The sequence below is a fragment of the Lipotes vexillifer genome, unplaced genomic scaffold (genome assembly GCF_000442215.2).
Source record: "Lipotes vexillifer unplaced genomic scaffold, Lipotes_vexillifer_v1.1 scaffold944, whole genome shotgun sequence".
NCBI lineage: Eukaryota > Metazoa > Chordata > Mammalia > Artiodactyla > Lipotidae > Lipotes > Lipotes vexillifer.
The window spans coordinates 855,435-878,241 of NW_006785040.1; the positions used below are offsets into that span (position 1 = coordinate 855,435).

Genomic DNA, 22,807 nt, shown 5'->3' on the forward strand with positions numbered 1-22,807 from the left:
AAGAGCGGACCAGCTGCGGGACCTGCACAGCCCTACTGCACAGAATCCAATAGTCTCTCTACAAAGAACAGCAGCTGTACCCAAGGTGACAGACCACCTTAGTCCCCACAACTGTCTCTCAAGACTGTCCAAACACACTGCATTTTACTTCCCCAAAGAAACTGTTACCATCCTACCTAAAAGAGCAACTATCACTACCCATGATTCACTGAGAGCAGAACTGTCGGATTTCAAGTAAGGCCATACGATGCTAATCAAAACTTTCAGCCAACATACAATGGAGAATAGTCTACACCACTGAACTCTCACTGGGAAACAAAAATCTGCTATCCATTAAATTACCAATCTGAAATTGTTTTTACAGAACAATGTCTTATGAAATCTCAATCTATGTTAACTTTAAAGGCACTAAGTAAATCTGGTTGTGCTCAAAAGTATAAATCATCTGACAGTGTTCTCATATTCTGTTGACTAATAAATAATATACATCTCTTCCTAATACAAGAATACAAGTTTTTACATCAAATCCCAATTCACTCTCAAGATTAGGACAGCAAAATTCAAAAAAATTTTGAGTATGAAAGGAAAGAACACCACAATTTACTACCAACTTTTTATGGGAAAATGCAGTTCCTTCCTCTGTAAGATTGTCCCTTCCAATTGTAAAATTCTGCGATTTTATGATTCCACTCCCAGTTACACACAAAATTCCTCCCTGTGACGTTACGTGTGAGCTCAAATAGACAGAACATACTCGCGATGAGTACAGAGTTAATTCTAGCTTTAGAGTATGAGTTAACAAGTCCTAACTAGGACATGAACCACAGTTAAATAAACCTTTTAATAAACTAAAATACCACTGGGATACACAGGACTGCAATCTACTCATATGTTCGTTACTCTAATAAGGAATAATTAATTAATCTGTGCACCAGTGACAGCCTAAGACAGTAAGAGGCCCGCACTGCAGAGCTGGAGAAAAGTATTTCACAGCTTAAGTCCATTTTTCTCTTCCCATGCAAAGAAGAGGCAGTGCCAGATTCTACCACTGTGATATCTATAAAGAAACCAATAATCTTAAACCGGAAAGAAAGGAAAGAATGAGTGTGGCTGTAAAGCTGGATATACTGAGGTGAGCTGACATTGCTCACAGAAAGACATTTAACTTCGCCTTCTACCTTTAAACTTTACAACTCTCTGTGAAAATATCTGGACACGTTCAGTTAAGTAAATTTACTTAAGGTTTCTTTTTTAATTCTGAAAAAAAGTATTTTAATGCGGAGAAGTACTGTGAGTATGTTGAATCTGCATTTTTGTCTTTTCAATACCTGAACCTTAGGCACAAGATGCTGGACAGTTAAGTTGGATTTTATACAACGAGGGGCCTAAATGTAACCTCAAGTTTGGGAAATAAGAGAGGGAAAGTCCTCACTTACTAAAAATTCTCTTTACAACAAACTCTGCAAGAACACCAAAGTGAGAGATACCTCTTATGTGACCATGTGTAAGTGCTATATCAAGCACTTTCCACACTGTGATTTGTTCCACTAAAGTCTAAGTTCACAGAAGGCAGGGGCCACGCTTCATGCTTCATATTCCAGCAATACTTACGTCCCCACTGCTTGGACACTGGTAAAGATCTGCTGAGCTTTTGAATTTACAAGGGATGTGACTGACTGACCACCTTATTTTAGGGATGAGCAGTAGAAATACTAAAACGCTCTAACCAGGGAATAACGGGGCACATTTTTTAAAGATCTTGGCTTAATTTTTAAGAATCATTTTAAATTACAGTGTCTCACTTTAACATAGTATATGGACACACCAGTAAACCAGAGAGCACCTGTCCACACTACTGAAGGATTTATTACCAAAAGAAACCATTACAGAGTTATCGAAAAAACAAGGACCCATGATGCCTTTTACAGGATTCTGTTTACCAAACCTAGAAATATTTTTTCATTACTACATCTACTAAAGAGAAAGCATTCAAAAAGAATAAATCTTAAAAATAACACTGCGATATATAAACGCAACTGTGTTTGGAACTAAATATTCTAAGGCTCCACGTAAACGATTAGTGTCTTTTAAAACTACACACACACACACACACACACACACACACAAATTTTTTCTCAAATGAAAAATTACCTACTCTGAATGGAAACATTAAGAGATAAAGGCAGAACTCTAGCCCTAACGCTGCATGCCTCCACCCCATTCCAGCAGCCCCACTCACACTGCACCTTGGGGGAGACCAGCACCCTGAAAACCCTAAGATTCTACTGCACCTATGGAGGTCATGCCCTTCCAACATAAATTTCGTTTAAGTGCTTATTTCAAAAACAAATCTTTCTTAATGATAAATCATGAAGACAGATGGGCAATCTTTCACTAATACCTTTTTCTTTCTTGACAGTTCAACCTAAAAAAAGAAAAAGCTACCAACCAAAACCACCTTTCTGAAATAAAAATCAGCGCAATCTTTGCTTCCTGATTACAGATAACAAATTATGTGTGACATTTCCTAAACTAACCTCCAATCTCTTTATTCATGTTTAGACAGTTCTCAGTTACAAAAAAAGGATGAATGAACAGGACATCAATCACTCTGGAATATTAGCACCTTAAAGATGTCTTTAGCAGGTCAATAATCTTTTCACCTTAGAAGGACTTTATCAGATCTTGTCTAAAGCCTGGATAAAAGCCCTGCATTAAGTACTTCTAACAATTGACAGTGTATCTCCACCACACAAAGCTGTTTTCTTCCTCAAGGTCACGATTCTGTGCAGCCTTCCAGGATGACAAAGGAGCATTACCTCCGGCCAAACAAGCTGTCAACACAAACTTTGTCAGAGCGCAGATAAAGAAACTGGCAGACAGTGATAATAAGGTCTAATTTCCCGCCCTCCCAGGGGAGGGAAACAGATTTCAAATCTGTCTAGAAACCTGTACCCAGGCAGCCATGCTCTCTTCGGCCATACAAAGGAGAAAGACTCACTGTGAACTCATCTAAAGGCTCGTTGATCTCGATGTCTAACACCTCGTCGCTGTACAGCGGCTCCTCCTCCGGCTCCCCCGCGTACTCGATGTGGTCTTCTGCCAGCTCAACACCATGGCCTTCATACTGTCCTTCTTCCTGGTACTCAGGAGCATACAGTTCAGATCCATCAGACTTGTGATAAACGAGTTCATCCTCTCCTTGTTCGTACTCGGATTCCTGTTCTCCAGACTGGTCATTAGTGTTGTCAGACAGTTCAAACGATGTGACCATGCCAGATGTGGTATTCAGACTAATTGTGACGCCCTGAGAACTAGAGGGGACAAAAATACAAAGAAAGGCAGGCAACTGGAGTGAAGCTCAAAACTAAATCACTGCATAAGTTAACTGTTAGAAAGACCAGTGAAAAGTTACTCCAGTGACTGATCAAGGCACACTGACAACAACAATGACTGCAAGCAAAACTCAATGTGTTCCCTACTAAGCCAGCACTACAAACCCCTCCTACACACCGCAGAGCTCAGTGCACTACACGTACACAGGGCCAGCACCAGACTCCTACTGCATAAGGCGCCCCCTCTATCATCAGCTGTGGCTTATTTGACCGGGAGAATCAGAGCAACCATGAGAAACAGGTCTACCTGGCAAAAGTCCAGGACTGAAAGCAAACAGACTACGTTTCATTCTAACTTCCAGAACGAAATGGGTGGTAACTATTTTCCAAAACATCCAGGTAAAAGTAGGAGTATTACTCTATAAACAGAAAATCATAGATGGAATTTTAAGAACTTGTTTTCTTTTTTAAATCTATGACGCAAACTATAAACTCCTATTTAAGAAATCAAAATGTTAAAAATCTGCATGAAAATACATTTCAATGTTCAACTAAAGTTTATACTAGCCACAGATTTTTTTAAAAAAGTTAATTTCTAAGTAAAATAAACAAGGGCAGTTTTAAAACTGCAAAAAAGGAAATCATATTCCACCTGTTAAATCACAACAGATAAACGTCAAACAATTAAAAATGCATAATAACACTTAAAACGCAAGGTTTTGGAGCTAAATCTAAGTTTACACTTATTAAGTATCCAATCCTAACAAAAAATTGAACATGCCACATACACCTGAAGACATATGGCTAAAAAAATTCCAAAGGTTTATTTCAAGGGCAACTTAACTAACTCAAAAGATCAAAATATAATAATGATGTCACAGAATGGAATTGGGAAACAAATAACTGACAGAATAAATTAATTTAAAACTTGTTACCCATTATGTTAGAAAAACTATTACAAATCTATAGCTCAACAATGAATGGAATATATTTGTTAACTACATTTATAAGCAAGAAGTGTCTCTATATTTTCACAATGTTTCCTCATAAAACTGAAAAAATTATTCCACCTAACGGAGTATACTAAATGCCTCTTCCTCTTCTAATTGCACTACTATGTCGGCAACAGAAAGATATTCTTTACTGCCATGCACTGAATATTTGTGCCCCGCCCCCCAAATTCATGCGTTGAATCCTAAAACCCAATGTGATGGTGTCTGGAGGTGAAGCCTTTGGGAGACGCCTAGGTCATGAGGGTGGAACCTCTGAATACGATCAGTGCCCTTATAAAAGGGACCCGAGAGAGCTCCCTCACACCTTCCAACCATGTGAGTACACAGTGAGAGGGCTGGGGGTCCTCACTAGAACCCAACCAGGCCAGCACCTCGACCTAGGACTTCCCGGCTCCCAGAACCGTGAGAAATAAATTTCTGTTCTTTGTAAGCTACCCTTTTATGATATTTTGTTATGGCAGCCCAAACAGACGGAAACAACTATATTCAGACAGCCAACTAGAGGCGAAGTGCAATGCAAAGGACTCCGCCATTTCAAAATGGCAATTCAGTTACTAGATATGTATAGATAAAAACTGTCTAAAATGAAAACAAAAGCAGTAACATCGAACTGTGCCAACAGTATTGAGTCGGGGGCCACTGCCCCTCATCCAAATAAAGGAATTCTTTAAAAGAGCAGTGCATATACCTGTACTGAACTTTTATAACCAGCACTCAACAGAGCTCTCAGAGGTCATTAAATGCAAGACCAACACTGACTTTAAACAGTTGATCTATTTACAGAAAAATATATATGGCTTCCACATCAAAGAGTTATATTAATATCCTGTTTACAATATCATCATATGTTAAAGATACAGTACTACATTATCATTTATATCCCACTATAATTATAAATTAGTCACTAGAAATTTAGTTACATAAAGAACATTTTTAATGAGCTAATGTTGAGTACCTGAAATTTCCTTCATCTTCGTTATCACTCTGCAGAAGATCATCATTTAGCTCCTCATCTGACAAATCCGACTGATTCTAATTAAAGTAAGAAATCTAATTAATGCATGTCACTTCCACAAAAAAAGACCTGTTACAAAAGTGCAAAATTATGTTGACTGGATTGTTTCTAACCTTGTTATTAAAACATCTACCATTCAGAAAGTTTTCTCGGTTTGATATAACCATTTGACAGTCGAGATTCCACATATGGCATACTGGCTAACTACCCCAGACTAATTTTTTTTTTTTTCTTTTTTTAATTTATGGCTGTGTTGGGTCTTCATTGCTGTGCGTAGGTTTCTCTAGCTGCAATGAGCAGGGGCTATTCTTCGTTGCAGTGCACGGGCTTCCCACCGCAGTGGCTTCTCTTGTTGTGGAGCACGGGCTCTAGGGCGTGTGGGCTTCAGTAGTTGTGGAGCGCAGACTTAGTCGCTCCGCAGCACATGGGATCTTCCCGGACCAGGGCTCGAACCTGTGTCACCTGTATTGACAGGCGAATTCCTAACCACTGTGCCACCAGGGAAGCCCCAGACTAATTTTTAGATGCACAGTCAAATAAGTATAGAAGCAGCAAGCATAATGATCATATTTACTATAACTCTTAACGAAAAAAAAAAAAGGAACGAGTCCTTTGGCAGTATCCTATAAACAAGTAATTTTTTCTTACCACCAAAAAAAAATAAAAAAAACAATGGGGCTTCCCTGGTGGCGCAGTGGTTGACAGTCCGCCTGCCGATGCAGGGGACACAGGTCCAAGCCCTGGTCCGGGAAGATCCCACATGGTGCAGAGCAACTAAGCCCGTGCACCATGACTACTGAAGCCCGCGCACCTAGGGCCTGTGCTCCACGACAAGAGAAGCCACCGCAATGAGAAGCCCGCGCACCACAACGAAGAGGAGCCCCTGCTCGCCACAACTAGAGAAAGCCCACGCGCAGCAACGAAGACCCAACGTGGCCAAAAAAAAAAAATATATATATATATATATATATATGTAGAGTTACGTATATACATATACACACACAATATATAGATATACATACACATCAACGATAACTGCTTCCAAGTTTTTACTTGATCAAGAGTTTAGAAAAACCTACATCAGGTTTTAGACTTTTATTCTTATTTATGTGAAAATGTATCATATTTGAGTATGTTTATTTTTATGCTTATCTCTGAATATTCCCAAAAAGTAAATCCCAGCTCCAGCATGCAAATACTAACCACTGAATGTTAAGGAAGGAGCTGCCGCTTCCTTCAGGCAAGTGGCAGCTTTGCTGCCGCCTTCAGAGATTCAGTGCCTGCTAGAGTGCCTTGGCGTAGCAGGAGCTAAAGTACTTGCTTCCAAGGGTTTAGGGCCTGAATTCTAAGTTACCAAAGAACTCACTAACAAATTAAACACTCAACTCTTTGTGCATTTAAAAAGTAATTCGATTCACAAAATTTTAATCTATACCCAACTTTCCAGTAACACATCCCATGCATAAGATGTATTCCTATATTTTAAATGCAATTAAATAACTATCATTTAGTTTCACGAAGACCTGTATTTCTTACCTTTTTGCCAGAGAGCAAATCTTCTCCAAGTAAGTCATCTTCAAGTTCACTGTGGAAAAAAGAGACATGACAATGTATTATTCCTATTACACACTGCGGAGTTTGCAGACCACTGGGAAATTTATCCAGGACTTTAGGGTTTGGGTACTTTCACATTAAGTTTGCTACATTTTCCTTTATTAATAATGAAAACAGGGAACATCTGGTCCTTTAAGTATGGGAAGCTTCGCTATAACTAGCGGCTCTCACTAGACTTCTTAGTTTTTTCACCTCAATATGAGATCTTAATTTCTCTGGACTTGTTCATTAATGAGCAAAAGAAGAAACTATAATACAATATCTATGCTTTCTCTTACCTACGATGAAATAGGAAAAGACAGACGCCCACCATCATTAACTAGGAAAATTAAAAACCAAAATCACTGAAAGACCATTTAACACTCAAACTGCGAAAACTGAAGAAGTTTAAAAATGAAAAACCAAAAATGCTGATGAGGACATTCAAGTAAATCATAACTAAGAGAACTGTCTTCATAACATGGGAGTCATGTCAGCTGCCTGCAATTTTTTGTCAGCATGTTTATGTTTTGAAGCAATCAGAAGGAGTTTTTCTCATAATGAGAATAGAAACCCTTACCAGATGAAAAACCTGAAGGCATTTCCCACTGCATGTTTCTCTAACTGATGAAGGTGGCTACCACTAAATTACGTCTTTTAAAAGCAGATGACTAAGGACCAACATCTAGAAAGGAGGAAACGCAATTAGGCTATGATTCTAGGTACAAATGCCAATGGAGATTTAACTGCACCAATGTTCTTATTATGATTTGCTACTTTTTAAATAAGGGCTCTGGTTACAAATATCTATAAGTTCTATAGGTTTTGAGTGCTCTTTTACCCAAAACCCATGTTTACTTCTAGTGTGCTACTGTGCAGAATGCCAGAATATCCTGGAATGCACATATGAAGTTACAACAGAAATTCTACATACTACTTTTTAGAACCAGAAACAACTCAACAAGTCATTTCATTCATGCACTGAATACCTCTTTCATTATTTTACGTTACCCTACATAAATCATATACCATCATTTTATAGATAAAGGAAATAAGGACAAGGTTAAATGATTTGCCCAAGGTCACACAGCAGAGACAGATTCAGGACGAGAACTTAGCTCATGGAAAAAAACTCTTTCATGGACCTGTATAAGTAAAACAGTTATTAGAGACTAATGTATAACTTCTTCCAACATTTTCAATCCACAAATCACCTAATCATCTTTCAGATACAATTTTTGTATCTTCAGTGTTACAATCATTTTCCATGGACAAGGAAAAAGTGCTTTCTAGTCACAATATTTACAATAAGCGCATTTGAGAATCTGATTCTAGATAACCCCCCAAAAATACAAGCACCCCTTTAAGGACAAGCACCCCCTGGAGCATCCCTCCAAATAACTGAAAAGGGGAGGTAATCCCATTTGCCCCGGGGAAACTAACTGAGGAGAACTCTTAGAACCATAATATGAACAGGTGCTGGTAATCATACAAGCAAAAATCTAGAAAGTATTTGTTGCTGACAAATATATGGAAATAAGAAATCAGTCTTGGACTACCACCTATTTTTCCTAAACAAAAGCATTTTTTAAAAGAAGATAATTGAAAACTTTACCAGTTGTAAATGAGTGGAGTGTACAGAGGTGGAGAACAGTTGTTCCCATGACTAACAAAGGCAATAATAGCATGAAATAAGAAAGACGGGAGACAGAAGGATTAAGTGCACGCGACTACAATATGCATAAATTATAGCTCAAGAAATCACTAACGGCCATTCAGTGTGCTACATGCCAAGAACCACTCCACGCGTTTCACACATACTCGCTCTTTTGTTGACATAACACAACCCCGGCAACCAGACACCTACATAATTCTCCATTTTTTTCAACGTGAAAACAAAGACGCCAAGATGTTAAAGAACTGGCCCAAGGTCACCCTGCTTCCAAGTCAGAAACCAGTAGATGAGTTGAGACAGTCTGGCTCCAGAGTCCAAATACTAACTACTATGCACACACCCCACAAAAGTTAAATGTAGTTAGTTCTCTATTGTTATCATAAAGTTGGATCCTTACAAACAGGTACACAAAAGGGAAGAAATTTGTAAACTACGAAACACTACCAAAATTACACCAAGGGTCACCAAAAGCAACAATGAACCAATGGGACTGAATGGTCCAAATCGAGTCCTTTCAAAGGGGTAAGCAGTTATGCTTGTGGACAATAACGGTAACTGTTCGGAAGCGAAAGGAGTACCAAAAGCATGAGGAGGCTTCCTGCATTCACCTGCAGAGCTCCCACAAGATTTCACCAGTAAACACTACTGGAGGAAGAACAACCTCTTTGGCAGATATTTCTTATCAAAGATGAGAGACAACCATCTCTTAGGGAGCAAGTACATTTTTACTAACAAACAGAATTATACTAAAAGACTTTTTCAGGAAACAGGTATTTTGCAGGCAGTCACCTGGCTGCAGCCTTTCAAAGTGAGAAATCTAAGTGACAACAAATACTGCACGTGAGCTCATTGTCTCTGTGCCTGCCTACTCCAGGCCACCCTCGTCTGGTCCCTACCGGCTCCAGGCCCTGGATGGGGTCTCCGGGAACGGCTCCCACGGGCTCTCCATTCCCCTGGCCTTTCTTCTGGATGGGCTCGGCCATGGGAGGTCCCAACGGAATGTCACAAAGCGGGAGGAGAGACTGCCCCCCCCCACCTGCTCAGCTCCAGTTCCACCCCACACACAAGCGCAGCCCTGGCTGGGCCCTCGGACAGCCCTCCCCCGCAGGCCTGCGGCTGCTCCCCCAGTGCCACACCTGCTTCTTCAGCCCTGCCCCTAAACATCCCCGTCATCAAATGACCTTCAGCGGAGGCCTTCTCAACATGCTCTTTCCTACCGGGCCGCACACTGATATGTTTTCTGACTCACTCTTCTCCCAAACTTTCGAACTTCTCCTCTGCCATCCAGCACATGGAAGAGGCTATTTTATGCTTTAAAAATATCAAATAAAGAAATACATATGATACAGAATCTTCATATGCAAACATGCACTGAAGATGAGTGAAGAGAGGGCACTGGGACAAATGCTAGTCACACTGGAAAGAACAAGAAAAACTAGAGCCCTGTCTCACTGCAAACAAAACCCAATTCCTTCATAGCAGAAGACCAACTAATGTCATGACAACCAAAATAAATTCCCACTGAACAAATACTGGGACAATTCAAACATTAATAAGAATAATAACTACAATGGATTAAAAAAAACACATGCAGTATTTAAATCTACGAATTTTAAATGATTCAAAAATAGAACTCACCTCTGGAGGATGCTAAGGAACTGACCCATTCTTTTGAAAACTGGTAAATAGAAGTAAAGAATCAAGCACTTATTCTGTACCTCAGAGGAACCAAGTAGTTTACAGAATTACCACAACAGAAATAGAAGGAATGACAGAACGAGAATATCACCACTTGGATCATCTAATGGCTGGTAACACCACAAAAAGTTAACAAGACATTGTGAAGCTCCTGATGGAGGAACATACCACCAACTAAGACACTGCAGAGCCCCTACTCCTGCCCAAATTCAAACCTGAATCTGATCAACCTCCAGATCTAACTATGAATTTACAGAAAATGCAAGAGATGAAGGAACATACTAAAAACACTGCAGGAGATGCAATCACCAAAAGTAGAAATTCTCCAAGATAAACCCCTTGTTTCTTCAACAAAAACTGCAGGGAACTAACAAAAACTGTGGAGAGAACTTACAGATGAAACAATACTTAAAAGACCTACCAATAAATTATGATATATGATCTTATTTGGACTCCAAGTCAAACTATAAAAGAACACACAGACACATGTCCACATTATTTGTGTGTGTATTTGTAATATACTTATATACACATGAGACAATCAGGGAAATGTGAACATTAATAACACATTCCTATTAAGGGGCTTCTTTTTAGATATAACTCTATTATGGCTATATTTATAAATCTTTTATTTTTTAGAGAGATACAATCTGATATATTTTAAGATGAAATTATGTCTGTGATGTGAGGAGGGTTACAGAGATCACAGATAAAACAAGAGTGCTTCCCACTGACAGGGCTGAAGCTGAAGGATGGTATATTCCCTGCACTGTACTATTCTCATATACACTTGAAATTCTCAATAAGTAAAAAAAAAAAAAAAAAAAAAAAAAAAAAAAAAAAAATTTACATAAATTATTCTCTAAAAAAAAAAAAAAAAAAAATCAATCAATTTAATCAATTTCAGGAGGAAGGACAGAACAAAGGAAGAAAAGGAGGGAGGGATGGAGACCAAAAAACACTTAAACTTTCATAGGAACATACAGAATACAGGGTAGGGAAGAATTTCTTGAGGACAAAAGGCAGAAAGCAGCTTGACTGACATCACATGTCTCCTGAAGAGGTGGCCTCAGTAAGGCCACACTGTCACCAAACAGTGCACCTTACTTACCAAATGCACAACCTGAATCTAGGCTTGAGGAGACACTAGCAAAACCACACTTGAGGGCTGCTACAAGATAAACAGCGTGTCCTCTTCAAAAATGGCAAAAGTCATTAAAGACAAAACCTTTACAGAAGTCTTTAAAGACAGAATTCTTTCAGATGAACAAACGGAGAGGAGGAAAAGAAACTTATTTTTGGCTAGAAAGCACATTACTGGGACAACTGACAAACCTTGGATAACCAATGTAGATTCAGAAGAAAATGGCATGATACAAACTACTGCAAACTACTGTCAAATGGTACAGGAAAGAAAAATGTTCTATGTGTGTGTATGTGAGCATGTAAAGAGGGAGAGAAAAACATGAATATGACAAAAAGCAACTGTGAGTCTGAAAGAAGGGCTTATAAGAATTCCTGGGTTATTCTTGCAACTTTCCCATAGTCTGAAAATGATTTCCAAATACATTTTTCATATTTTAATTTAAAAAAATAAACAAAAACCATACAGGAAAAGATTATAATGATATTATTTATAAAAACCTACTTGAAGACTATTAAGTTTAAGACAATACATGCCACAGGCTGGAAGGAGATATCTCTCAGTGCAAAAAACCAAATTTCAAGAAGTATAAAGAATCCCTAAAATCAATAAGGAAAAGACAAACAACCCCAAAGAAAAAGACATAAATACTACCAGATGACTAACAGAACAGAAAGTCCAAATGGTGAGTAAACTATGAACATACACAAGATTTGACTCAGCTCCCCATCATAGTCTTTTAAATAAAACTAGTTATCAGTACTTCCCAATAGGACCACTGCTTATATAGAAAACTTTGCTCTAAGCTCTCAATTTTTTATGGACTACCTAAAGAGTCATTGAGGGTAATCAACTTTATGTAGACTATAAGAATTACACAGTTTTTAATGTAGATTTTTCAGTAAAACTTCTGGGACATCAGTTTTCAAACAGCAACCAGGTATTCTTTTCACAGCAGTATATCATTGTTGTTCCTTATTCAGGTCTACTGACCTTCATTATCAAACTTTCTGACTGCAACTCCAAGGTAATGTTCACATTTTCAACACAGTATTTAAGATGGTAAGAAATATGTAACGAATAGTCATCATTTGAGAACTCCCCCAACTCAAATGAAGGCCTCTGTGCACTTCTCCAGTGCACATCCCTCTAACCCCTACTAGAGCACCTTCCCAGAAGTAATCACTCCGTGGAACTGACATCTATCATAACTGTCGACATTTTTAATAGAGAGAGAGAGAGAGAGAGAGAGAGAGAGAGAGAGAGAGAGAGAGAGAGAGTGTGTGTGTGTGTGTGTGTGTGTGTGTATATTCCTAAAGAGAGATTTCCATCTTCACTAGTTATCAGAGAAATCCAAATTTAAACTACGAGATACCATTTTACACAAATTAAAATAGCAAAAATGTTAACATCTAGCAAATATTATGTAGGATGTGGAGGAATTCTGTTGCTATTGTTGTTGCAGGCATACAATTACTCCAATAATAGCTCTGGGTGCCCACCAAGTCAATACCATCACTGTATAAAAACAGAGAGATAAGACGGCCCGTGCTCTGCCGGCAGCCCTGAGACAGCACAGGCCTGGGGTAGAAGCCCACTACAAAGCCTTCCACCTGGAGTGCTCACCCCTGCCCTGCTTTAGCCCAGTAAGGACCAGTCTACCCAGGAAAGAGCATCAGTAGCTAGCACACTGCTTTCAGTGAAGATCTCTGTGTGGCCTAGCGACAGGAGATAAATCAGCGTGGCTCCTGCACGTGAGCAGGGGTGTCCGCACCTGTCCCAGTCCTCGTCTGCAGCTCTTCTCCTCCAGGACCGCTCTGCGCCAGGCTTATCAAACTGGTCAAAGTCATCATCTGTGAGCGAGAGGCCACGAAAGTCAGTCTTACTAAATTAAAACAGACACACATTCAAATACTGAAACAACTTGTTTCATTTAAGGATTCCTGACACGACATTTTAAAATACTAAAATTTCATATACAACAATTATAAATGCTTTAGCCATTTTTAATAACTAAAAAATTTTAAAGCATATATCTACCTAAAGAAAATCAACTTACTAAATACTATTAGGCATGAAAACTGACAGAATAGGTTTTTTTTAACCATAAATTTAAGTAAAACTATTTTCTTTATAAAACAATGGTTTTTGAGTACATATTTTTTACTACAACTATATAAAAGGGGAAAATTGCCGACTTTGCAAAAATTAAAGAGACTTTTCTAATACTTTTTGAAATTTTTACATTTTTCCAAATTAATCATGGAAAACAAAGACCCTACTTAAGGGCAGCAGAGATAATGTAGAGAATTAACAAACAATAGAAATACAATACAAGCTACATACATAATTTTAAATTTTACTACTGTTCACATTTTAAAAAGTGAAAAGAAAAAGACACAGAAGACAAACTTATGATTACCAAAGGGGACAGCGACGGAGGGAAGGAGGGACAAAATTAAGAGTACAGGATTAATAAACACAAACTACCATACATAAGCAAAAAGGATTTACTGTACAGCACAGGGAATTATATTCAATACCTTACAATAATCTATAATGGAATATAACCTGAAAAAAAATAACTGAATCACTCTGCTGTACACCTGAAACTAACACAATATTGTAAATCAACTATACTTCCATTTTTTAAAAAAGAATTAAGAAAATTTTTTAAATAAAGACGAAATTTAAACAGGTTAAATGTTAACAACATTTTAACCTAGCATATCAAAAACATCATTATAACATGTACTCGATACAGAAAAGATTAAGATATTTTACATTTTTTCCCACACTGAGTGTATATTTCACATATACACCACATCTCCTACCTCATTTTCAAATTTATTTTTATTATTAGGAAAATCAAAGAATTGGAATTTAAGTTTTTCATCTTAGAACACATGCAAGCAAAGAGGCTTGAGAAGCAGCAGCATATGTCTCCCCAGAGAGTCTACCTAGGGGAGCGAGATGACATAAACATAAAAACCCCAGGAATTTTTCCAGCCTGGGGCTAGAAATTAACCAATAAAGTTCTAGCAAGGTAATACATCAATTCCTACCATACACTACCAAACAGAATAGGTGCTTTAAAAAAAGAAGAAGAATGAGAGATATTAAAGAATTAGCATCCTTGGGGAATTCTGCTTCCAGTATAACATCAGGAGGAGCTCCACCAACTCACTCTCTGTGAAACTGGTGAAAATTATTTTTAATGAAATGACTATTTAATGTCTCTGGAATTGATTCTAAATGCATACGTTAAATGGAAAACACTCATTCAAGAAATCTACTCAAATTTGGTAAGAACGGCTACAGGATTCTGTGGGTTTTGAACGAGGACCGACTCACTCCTCCCCCTCGCAGCTCAGTGAGGCATCAACTGCATCCACTCTAGACCAGTGCAGCCAAGAACACACACCTCCGCATTCCTCCCCCTACGCAACCTGCCTGGCGCTGAGGCTAACTCCCGGGCATGAGAAGGAGGCAGGGGTTCCCTTCTTTCACCCAGGCCCCAAGTGTGGTACGGACGCCACCAGCGCCCAGATCACCCCTGCCCCAGCTCACGGGGTGGGGGTTTCATACTGAGAGGTAAGCAAGCAGACCCAGGGCTACTGCCAGCACTCACCCCCCCACCCTGCTGCCACCCAGGCACTCGGCTCCTAGAGCAAGGGTGTCACCCAAGAGACAAGTACATCACTGTCCCCACCCACAGCACAAGAGTTGGGGCTCAGAGTCAGCCCAAGGAGCAAAGCAAACCTTGTAACAACAGAGCTCCAAAACTCTCTAAGAGGAACTAACTTCGTTATGAACAGGGTACAGAAAAAGTCCTAAGCAAAAGGTGCTCTCAGAAACAGTGAAGGTTTTGGAGAGAGATTATTAGAAATATAAGAGTCACTGGAGATAAGGACTGAACTGCAGGATGCCTAGTGGACCAGAGAAATGAGGAGACAGGGGCCAGTGCCCTCACTTACTTAGAATAGATCTCAATCACTGACCTCAGACACTATCCAATCAAAGGAGTCTGAATTTGACTGGTCAGTCTGTAAAGGAAATTATGGCCCAGGGCACTGTGGAAGGTGTGGTCAGAGAAAAAGACAGAAGGAGCCCAGCCAAAGCACCACCATCCCAGGGTGACTGTGGGCATGCCCAAGGCTGTGGTCCCCTTGAGGAGTGACATCAGAAGCTTCACACTGCCCAGAGTAGCATGTGGGGTGGGAACAGACTTCACTTAAAACCTAGCTGGTCACCAAAAAGGTAAACAAGCAAGTAAAAACAGGCCCAGGGTGGAGAAGTGGGGAGACCAGCACTCAGACATGACACAATATATTATCTAAAATGATTTCCAACAAGAAATTACAAGACATGCAAAGAAACAGGAAAGTACAACCCATAACCCATCAGAAAAAAGGCAGGCAACAGAAACTGCCTGTGAGGGACTTCCCAGGCAGTCCAGTGGTCAAGAACCTGCACTTCCCATGCAGGGGGCATGGGTCTGATCCCTGGTCAGGGAACTAAGATCCCACACGCCACGAACATCAGCTTTAACAGACAAATTGGCCATTATAAGTATGCTCAAATAACTAAATGAAACCATTATTAAAGAACTAAAGGAAGGTGTGATGACAACGTTGCACCAAATAAACAGTATGAATAAACAGTAACTATAAAAAAGAAGCAAAAAGAAATTCTATAATTGAAAAATAACTAAAATGAAAAATTCACTAGAGGGGCTCAACAACAGATTTGAACTGGCAAAAAAGAAAGAACTGGTAAACTTGAAAACAGATCAACAGAGATTATCCAATCCAAAGAACAGAAAGAAAAAAATGAAGAAAAGTGAACATAACTTCAAAGAAACGTGAGATACCATTAAGCACACAAATATATGTGTAATAGGAGAAAAAGAGAAATAGAAGCAGGGAGAAATATCTGAAGAAATAATAGCTGAAAACTTCTCGAATTTATTTGTAAATATTAATCTACACATTCAAAAAGTTCAACAAACTCAAAGTAAAATAAACACAGAGATCTACAAATACACACATCATAGTCAAAATGTTTCAGAGACAAAGAGAAAACAGCAGCAGCAGCAAGAGAAAAACAACTCATCACTTAACAAATGTGATAAGATTAACAGCTAATTCTCATCAGAAACAATGGAGGTCAGAGGCATATACCAAGTGCTCAAAGAATTCTGTATCCAGCAAAACTATCAAAATAAAGGTGAAAAAAAGACATTCACAGCTAAACAAAAACAGAAGAAATTTGTTGCTAACTGACTCTGTAGTTGATTGAACTGTGTGCCCCAAAATGACACATTTAAGTCCTACCTCCCCATTCCCCCACCTGTGAATGTGACCTTATTTAGAAACAAGGTCTCTGCAGACATAATCAAGTTAAGATGAGAGTATTTGGAAGTTAAATAGAAATTTAAGACTTTGCAAAGCTCATTTTAAAAATAAATGGTACAGTACTATCGTTTCTTTAAAAAGATGAAATTATACTGGATATTAGACCTAACAGATAAATACAGGAAACTCAACTCAGCAGCAGAATATACATTCTTCTCAGATGTACACGGAACATTCTCTGGGATATATGTTAGGCCATAAAACAATGCTTTTTTTTTGCGGTACGTGGGCCTCTCACTGTTGTGGCCTCTCGCATTGCAGAGCACAGGCTCCGGACACGCAGGCTCAGCGGCCACGGCTCACAGGCCCAGCCGCTCTGCGGCATGTGGGATCTTCCTGGACCGGGGCACGAACCCGTGTCCCCTGCATCGGCAGGCAGACTCTCAACCACTGCGCCACCAGGGAAGCCCAACAATTCTTAATTAATAGTTTCAAAAGGTCAAAATCATACAAAGCATACAAACCTGACTAAAGAATGGTTGACCCTTGAACAACACTGGATTGAACTGCATAGGTTTCACTTATGTGTGCATTTTTTGTCAATAAATATGTACTACAGTACTACACAATCCGTGATTGGTTAAATCCACAGATGCAGAACCATGGATATGGAAAGCCACTTGCAAAGTTATGCGTGGATCTTCAACTGCATAGAGGGTTGCAGTTGACCCCTATATTGTTCAAGGGTCAACTGTACAATAAAACTAGAAATAAACAGAAGAAGGAAAACTGAAATATTCACAAATACATGGAAATTAACCAGTACACTTCATCAACCCATAGGTCAAAGAAGAAATAAGAAACAGGGAAATAAGAATGTACTTTGAGAAAAATGAACACAAAAATATAACATACCAAAGTTTATGGGATGCAGCAAAAGCAGTACTTGGAGGAAAATTTATGGCTATAATTGCCTACACTAACAAAGAAGAAAAATCTCAAATCAACAACCTTAACTTAAATCTTGAGGAACTGGAGAAAGAAAAGGAAATTAAACCAAAAATAGCAAAAGGAAGTAAATGATAAAGATTAGAGCAGAGGGACTTCCCTTGTGATCCAGTGGGTAAGACTTCACGCTCCCAATACAGGAGGCCCGGCTTTGATCCCTGGTCTGGGGACCAGATCCCACACGCATGCCACAACTAAGAGCCCACATGGCACAACTAAGAAGTCCGAGTGTGGCAACTAAGAAGCCCGCATGTGGACTTCCCTGGTGGCACGGTGGTTAAGAATGTGCCTGCCCGGGCTTCCCTGGTGGCGCAGTGATTGAGAGTCCGCCTGCCGATGCAGGGGGCACGGGTTCGTGCCCCAGTCCGGGAAGACCCCACATGCCGCGGAGCGGCGGGGCCGGTGAGCCATGGCCGCTGAGCCTGCGCGTCCAGAGCCTGTGCTCCACAACGGGAGAGGCCACAACAGTGAGAGGCCCGTGTACCACAAAAAAAAAAAAAAAAGAATCTGCCTGCCAATGCAGGGGACATGGGTTCAAGACCTGGCCCGGGAAGATCCCACATTCCATCCACAGAGCAACTAAGCCTGCGCACCACAACTAATGAGCCCACGAGCCACAACTACTGAAGCCCATGCTCCACACCAAGAGAAGCCACCGCAACAAGGAGCCCCCGCAATGAGAAGCCCGCGGGCTGCAATGAAGAGTAGACCACGCTCGCTGCAACCAGAGAAAGCTCGCACACAGCAACGAAGACCCAACACAGCAATCAATCAATCAATCAACCAATTTATTTATTTAAAAAAAAAGAGGCCCGCATGCCACAACTAAGACCTGGCAAATAAAAAATAAAATAAGTATTTAAAAGAGAAAACTGTGTCCATTAAATAAAAAAAGATTACAGCAGAGATACATGAAACAGACTAGTAAAACACTTTCAAATTCATTCCTGAGGCCACTATAAAACTAAATAAAGATATTAAAAGAAACAAAAATTTGACCGTTATTCCTCATGACCATACATGCAAAAATTATTTTTAAAAAATTAGCATATAGGACTCAATAATACATTAAAAGGATAATACACATCATGACCACATGGGTTTATCCCAGGAATGAACGGTTCGTTTAACATCCAAAAATCAGTACTTTTTTAAAATCAATGTAATGTGTCATAATAACAAACTAAAAGTAGAAAACCCAATTATCATGTCAATATAAGGAGAAAAAGCATTAATCAAAACCCAGTATCTGGGATTTCCCTGGTGGCACAGTGGTTAAGAATCCGTCTGCCAATGCAGGGGACACGGGTTCAAGACCTGGTCCGGGAAAATCCCACATGCCACAGAGCAACTAAGCCCGTGCACCACAACTACTGAGCCTGCGCTCTAGAGACCACGTGTCACAATAACTGAAGCCTGCGCGCCTAGAGCCTGCGCTCTACAACAAGAGAAGCCACCGCCACGAGAAGCCTGCACACCACAACGAACAGTAGCCCCTGGGCTTCCCTGGTGGCGCAGTGGTTGAGAGTCCACCTGCCGATGCAGGGGACACGGGTTCATGCCCCAATCCGGGAAGATCCCACATGCCGTAGGGCGGCTGGGCCCGTGAGCCATGGCCGCTGAGCCTGCGCGTCTGGAGCCTGTGCTCCGCGACGGGAGAGGCCACAACGGTGAAAGGCCAGCGTACCGCAAAAAAAAAAAAAAAAAAAAAAAAAGTAGCCCCTGCTCACCACAACCAGAGAAAGCCCGCGTGCAGCAACAAAGACCCAACGCAGCCAAAAATAAATAAATACATAAATACATAAATTTATTTTTTAAAAAAACCCAATATCCACATTCCTTATACAAACTCTCATCAAATTTAAGTATAGAATGGTATTTCCCTAACCTGATCAAAGGGCATCTGTAAGAAAAACCCATAGCAAACATCACAGGTAAAGGCAAAGACTCGGTGCTTTCATCTGCAATCAAGAACAAGACTGGGATTGGGCTTCCATTACACTGCAATTCGGCACTGTAATAGAAGTTCTACCTAGTGCAACCAGACAAGAAAAAGAAATAAAAGGAATTCAGATAGAAAAGGAAGAAGTAAAACTGTCATCATTCACAGCAAACATGATCAACTATGGAGAAAATCATATGGAATCTATGAAAAAAAGGTACTGAAACTATTCAGTGAATGAAATAAGGTCACAGAATATAAGAACAATATTTTAAAAAGCAAGTTTTTCTACATACAAGGAATGAGCAGTTGGAAATTAAAAAATCCTTGCACTAGCTTAACAATATGAAATACATACTAGGGATAATCATAATAAAATTTGTGAAAGACCTATAAATTAAGAACTATGAAACACTGCCGAGAGAAACTAAATACCTAAAGGAAGTGGAAAATAACTAGAATTCCCAAAAGGAGACACAAAAGGTTGTAAATGTGGGTAACCTTGTGCTTGGACAAAACCACATTAAGCAAATGAAAAACCACACCTGATAAAGCAGAAAACAAAAACATACTTTCTTTCCACCTGGAATATGGAATGTAAAAATGGATATGAAAAGAACTCTAACTCAAAATCCTAAGAAACAAACTAAGACAAGAACTCTGTATGCCTATTTTTATTCTTCTTACATTTTCTGCATCACTTCCCTTCTGTTCTCCTTTAGAATATAAACAAATCCTTTTTTTTTAAAAAGTTCTAGTTTGTATCTGTCATACTGAGCAGAACCAAGAGAACAAAACATGTCCACACTAATCCAGAGTTTTAAAGGAAGAACAGCACATCCCTGAAAACCAAGGGGAAGATTAACTCAGCAGGACAAGAGTGGTCAATGCCTTTACCTAGAAACTCTCCTTCTAAGGCTAAACATTATACCAGACATGCTGTTATTAAGGGAATCAACTTTCCTCATCTGCAAGACTTAAGAACAGCTACTGGAATTTTTACAATCTTCAATTACACAGCAATTAGATATCTATAACAAACACAACTCTTTTACTTATCATTCTTATTTCCTCATCCTTTCCAGGATCCTGGAGCTTAGATTAGAAATTTTATAGAATATTAGCTTGGAACAGGGTTCTAGCAACTGTCTAGTCCAAGGGTCAGCAAACTACAGTCCACAGGCCACATAGGGTCTGCCACCTCTTTCTGTCCAAATTTGGCTACTGCCTGACTTACGTACATAAGCTTTTATTGGAACACTGTATGCTAATTCAGTTACATATTCTCTATAGGTCTTTCAAGCTACAAGGCACAGCAGAGGATTGCAAGAGAAGCCCTGTGATCTGCAGAGCCTAAAATATTTACCATTTGGCCCTTTACGAAGTTTGCCAATCTTTGCTCTAGTCCAAAGATTCTAACCTTCTTTCTTTCGCCTCAACACCATTCTCATGTATACATGCTCATATTCTGAATCACTAACAGAGTCAAAATTCCATACTTTATAAGTGAGGAAATCCAGACCCTTTATTTAAACAGCAACTAGAGGAAGGAATTGGACTAATATTTAAGAACATTCAACGTGAGCATCTTTGCCCTGCAGTATAACTACCAAATTTTGAGTATCCAAGCAAAATTTTCAGAAAGCACCCCTACATCATGTACTTGAAAACTTATTTGTAGTCTTGTTCTAAAACTCTCTTACTTTCATGGGACCCTGGAGAGGTTTCCCTAAAGTGAACTTTGTATTTCGCTTATGAAGTGCAGTGCACACTGACAATTTGTTTTGCGGGTCTTACAACTGAATTTCCTCTTCCTGTGTTGGAAATTAATCACAGTATGAGTCCTGAAGGAAGACAGAGCAGGGCTCTGCCTCCCAATTACGGAAGCCATAAAAGCTAGACCCTTGAGTTCTCTGCTGGCCCGGGCAGGCTGGGAGAGGACATGAAGTCTGAGCTCAACCAACTGAATGTTCCCATCATGACTTAGAAATCTAGAGAAAATGACACCCCATTTCTTTTCCCAAGAATCCACACCTTCTTTTTAAAAAGTGAAACCTTCTCAATTGCTAAAGATTAGTTGCTAAACTGGTGAAGTGTAAGGGAAGAAATGTCAAAGAAAGGGACAAAGTCCTTCCACCCATCTGTCTTTCCTTCCACAGACAGAAGTAACAGCTCTGCTGAGACTGTGGTCCCCACCGCTCTACGCAATGGTGCAGAGAATGGGAGGAGTAGACTTCCCAGTGCCTCCTTCCCTGTGTGGTTCTGAGTTAGAGTATGCAAGGTAAGGCAGTCACAGGAGCTTTGAGTCACAATTATCATCAGTTACTCTGATGAGGCAGAGGCAGGACAGATGACGGACAGACACACACACTGCAGATATGAGGTTCTCAGAGGTCAGAATGTGCTCTTGAAAACCATGTGTGGCATCCGGGCTTGTAGGAGCTGTGACGGTCAGTGGGAGCTTCTTGAGACTCGACACCATCAGAAGTCAACACCTCCAGTACTGCAGACTTGAGACAGTCCACTGGGGCCTCCCCAACAGTCTTCAGTTACAAGGGCTTCCGGACAAGCTCCCAACCATCAGTATCAGATAACCAGACTTAAGTTTTCCTGACCATCACAGCCCCAGCCTTTCCAAGGATTGTACAAGCCTCTAATTACTGTGTTAAAACCCTTCATATTTGGAATGCAAGGCATGGCCTCTGTCCTAACTAAAACAAGACTGATTAAAGCTCAAATGAGCCTAGCACTACTGAAGAGCTGAAGAGAGGCTTCATTTTACTTCAACAAGCTAGCATTTTTATATTTGTTTTCTCATTTAATCCATCCCCAAATTCTCCTTTTACAGATGTGAAAAGTAAGACTAATCAAAGTTAGTTAACAGCAAAATCAGATTTAAACTCTGGTCTACCAAACACGAAGTACAACGCTCTTGAATTTATTCAGGAAGCAACTGCAGTAACAAACCCTGACTTCCTATGCAAAAATATTAAAGGGCAACCATAACTTCCTGAATGTTTAGGTAGG

General features: G+C 39.8%; 1 protein-coding gene across 1 annotated transcript in view; it reads right to left on the reverse strand.

Moving 5' to 3' along the window:
• Nucleotides 1-22,807, reverse strand: part of RBM33 (RNA binding motif protein 33) — a 113,418-nt gene that overhangs the window by 85,592 nt on the left and 5,019 nt on the right. The window contains exons 2-5 of the mRNA XM_007457182.1: nt 13,248-13,326; nt 6,900-6,948; nt 5,304-5,380; nt 3,002-3,314 (exon numbers count right to left, since the gene is read on the reverse strand). Coding sequence (XP_007457244.1) covers nt 3,002-3,314; nt 5,304-5,380; nt 6,900-6,948; nt 13,248-13,326 — 518 coding nt within the window. The remainder of the gene's footprint in view (nt 1-3,001; nt 3,315-5,303; nt 5,381-6,899; nt 6,949-13,247; nt 13,327-22,807) is intronic.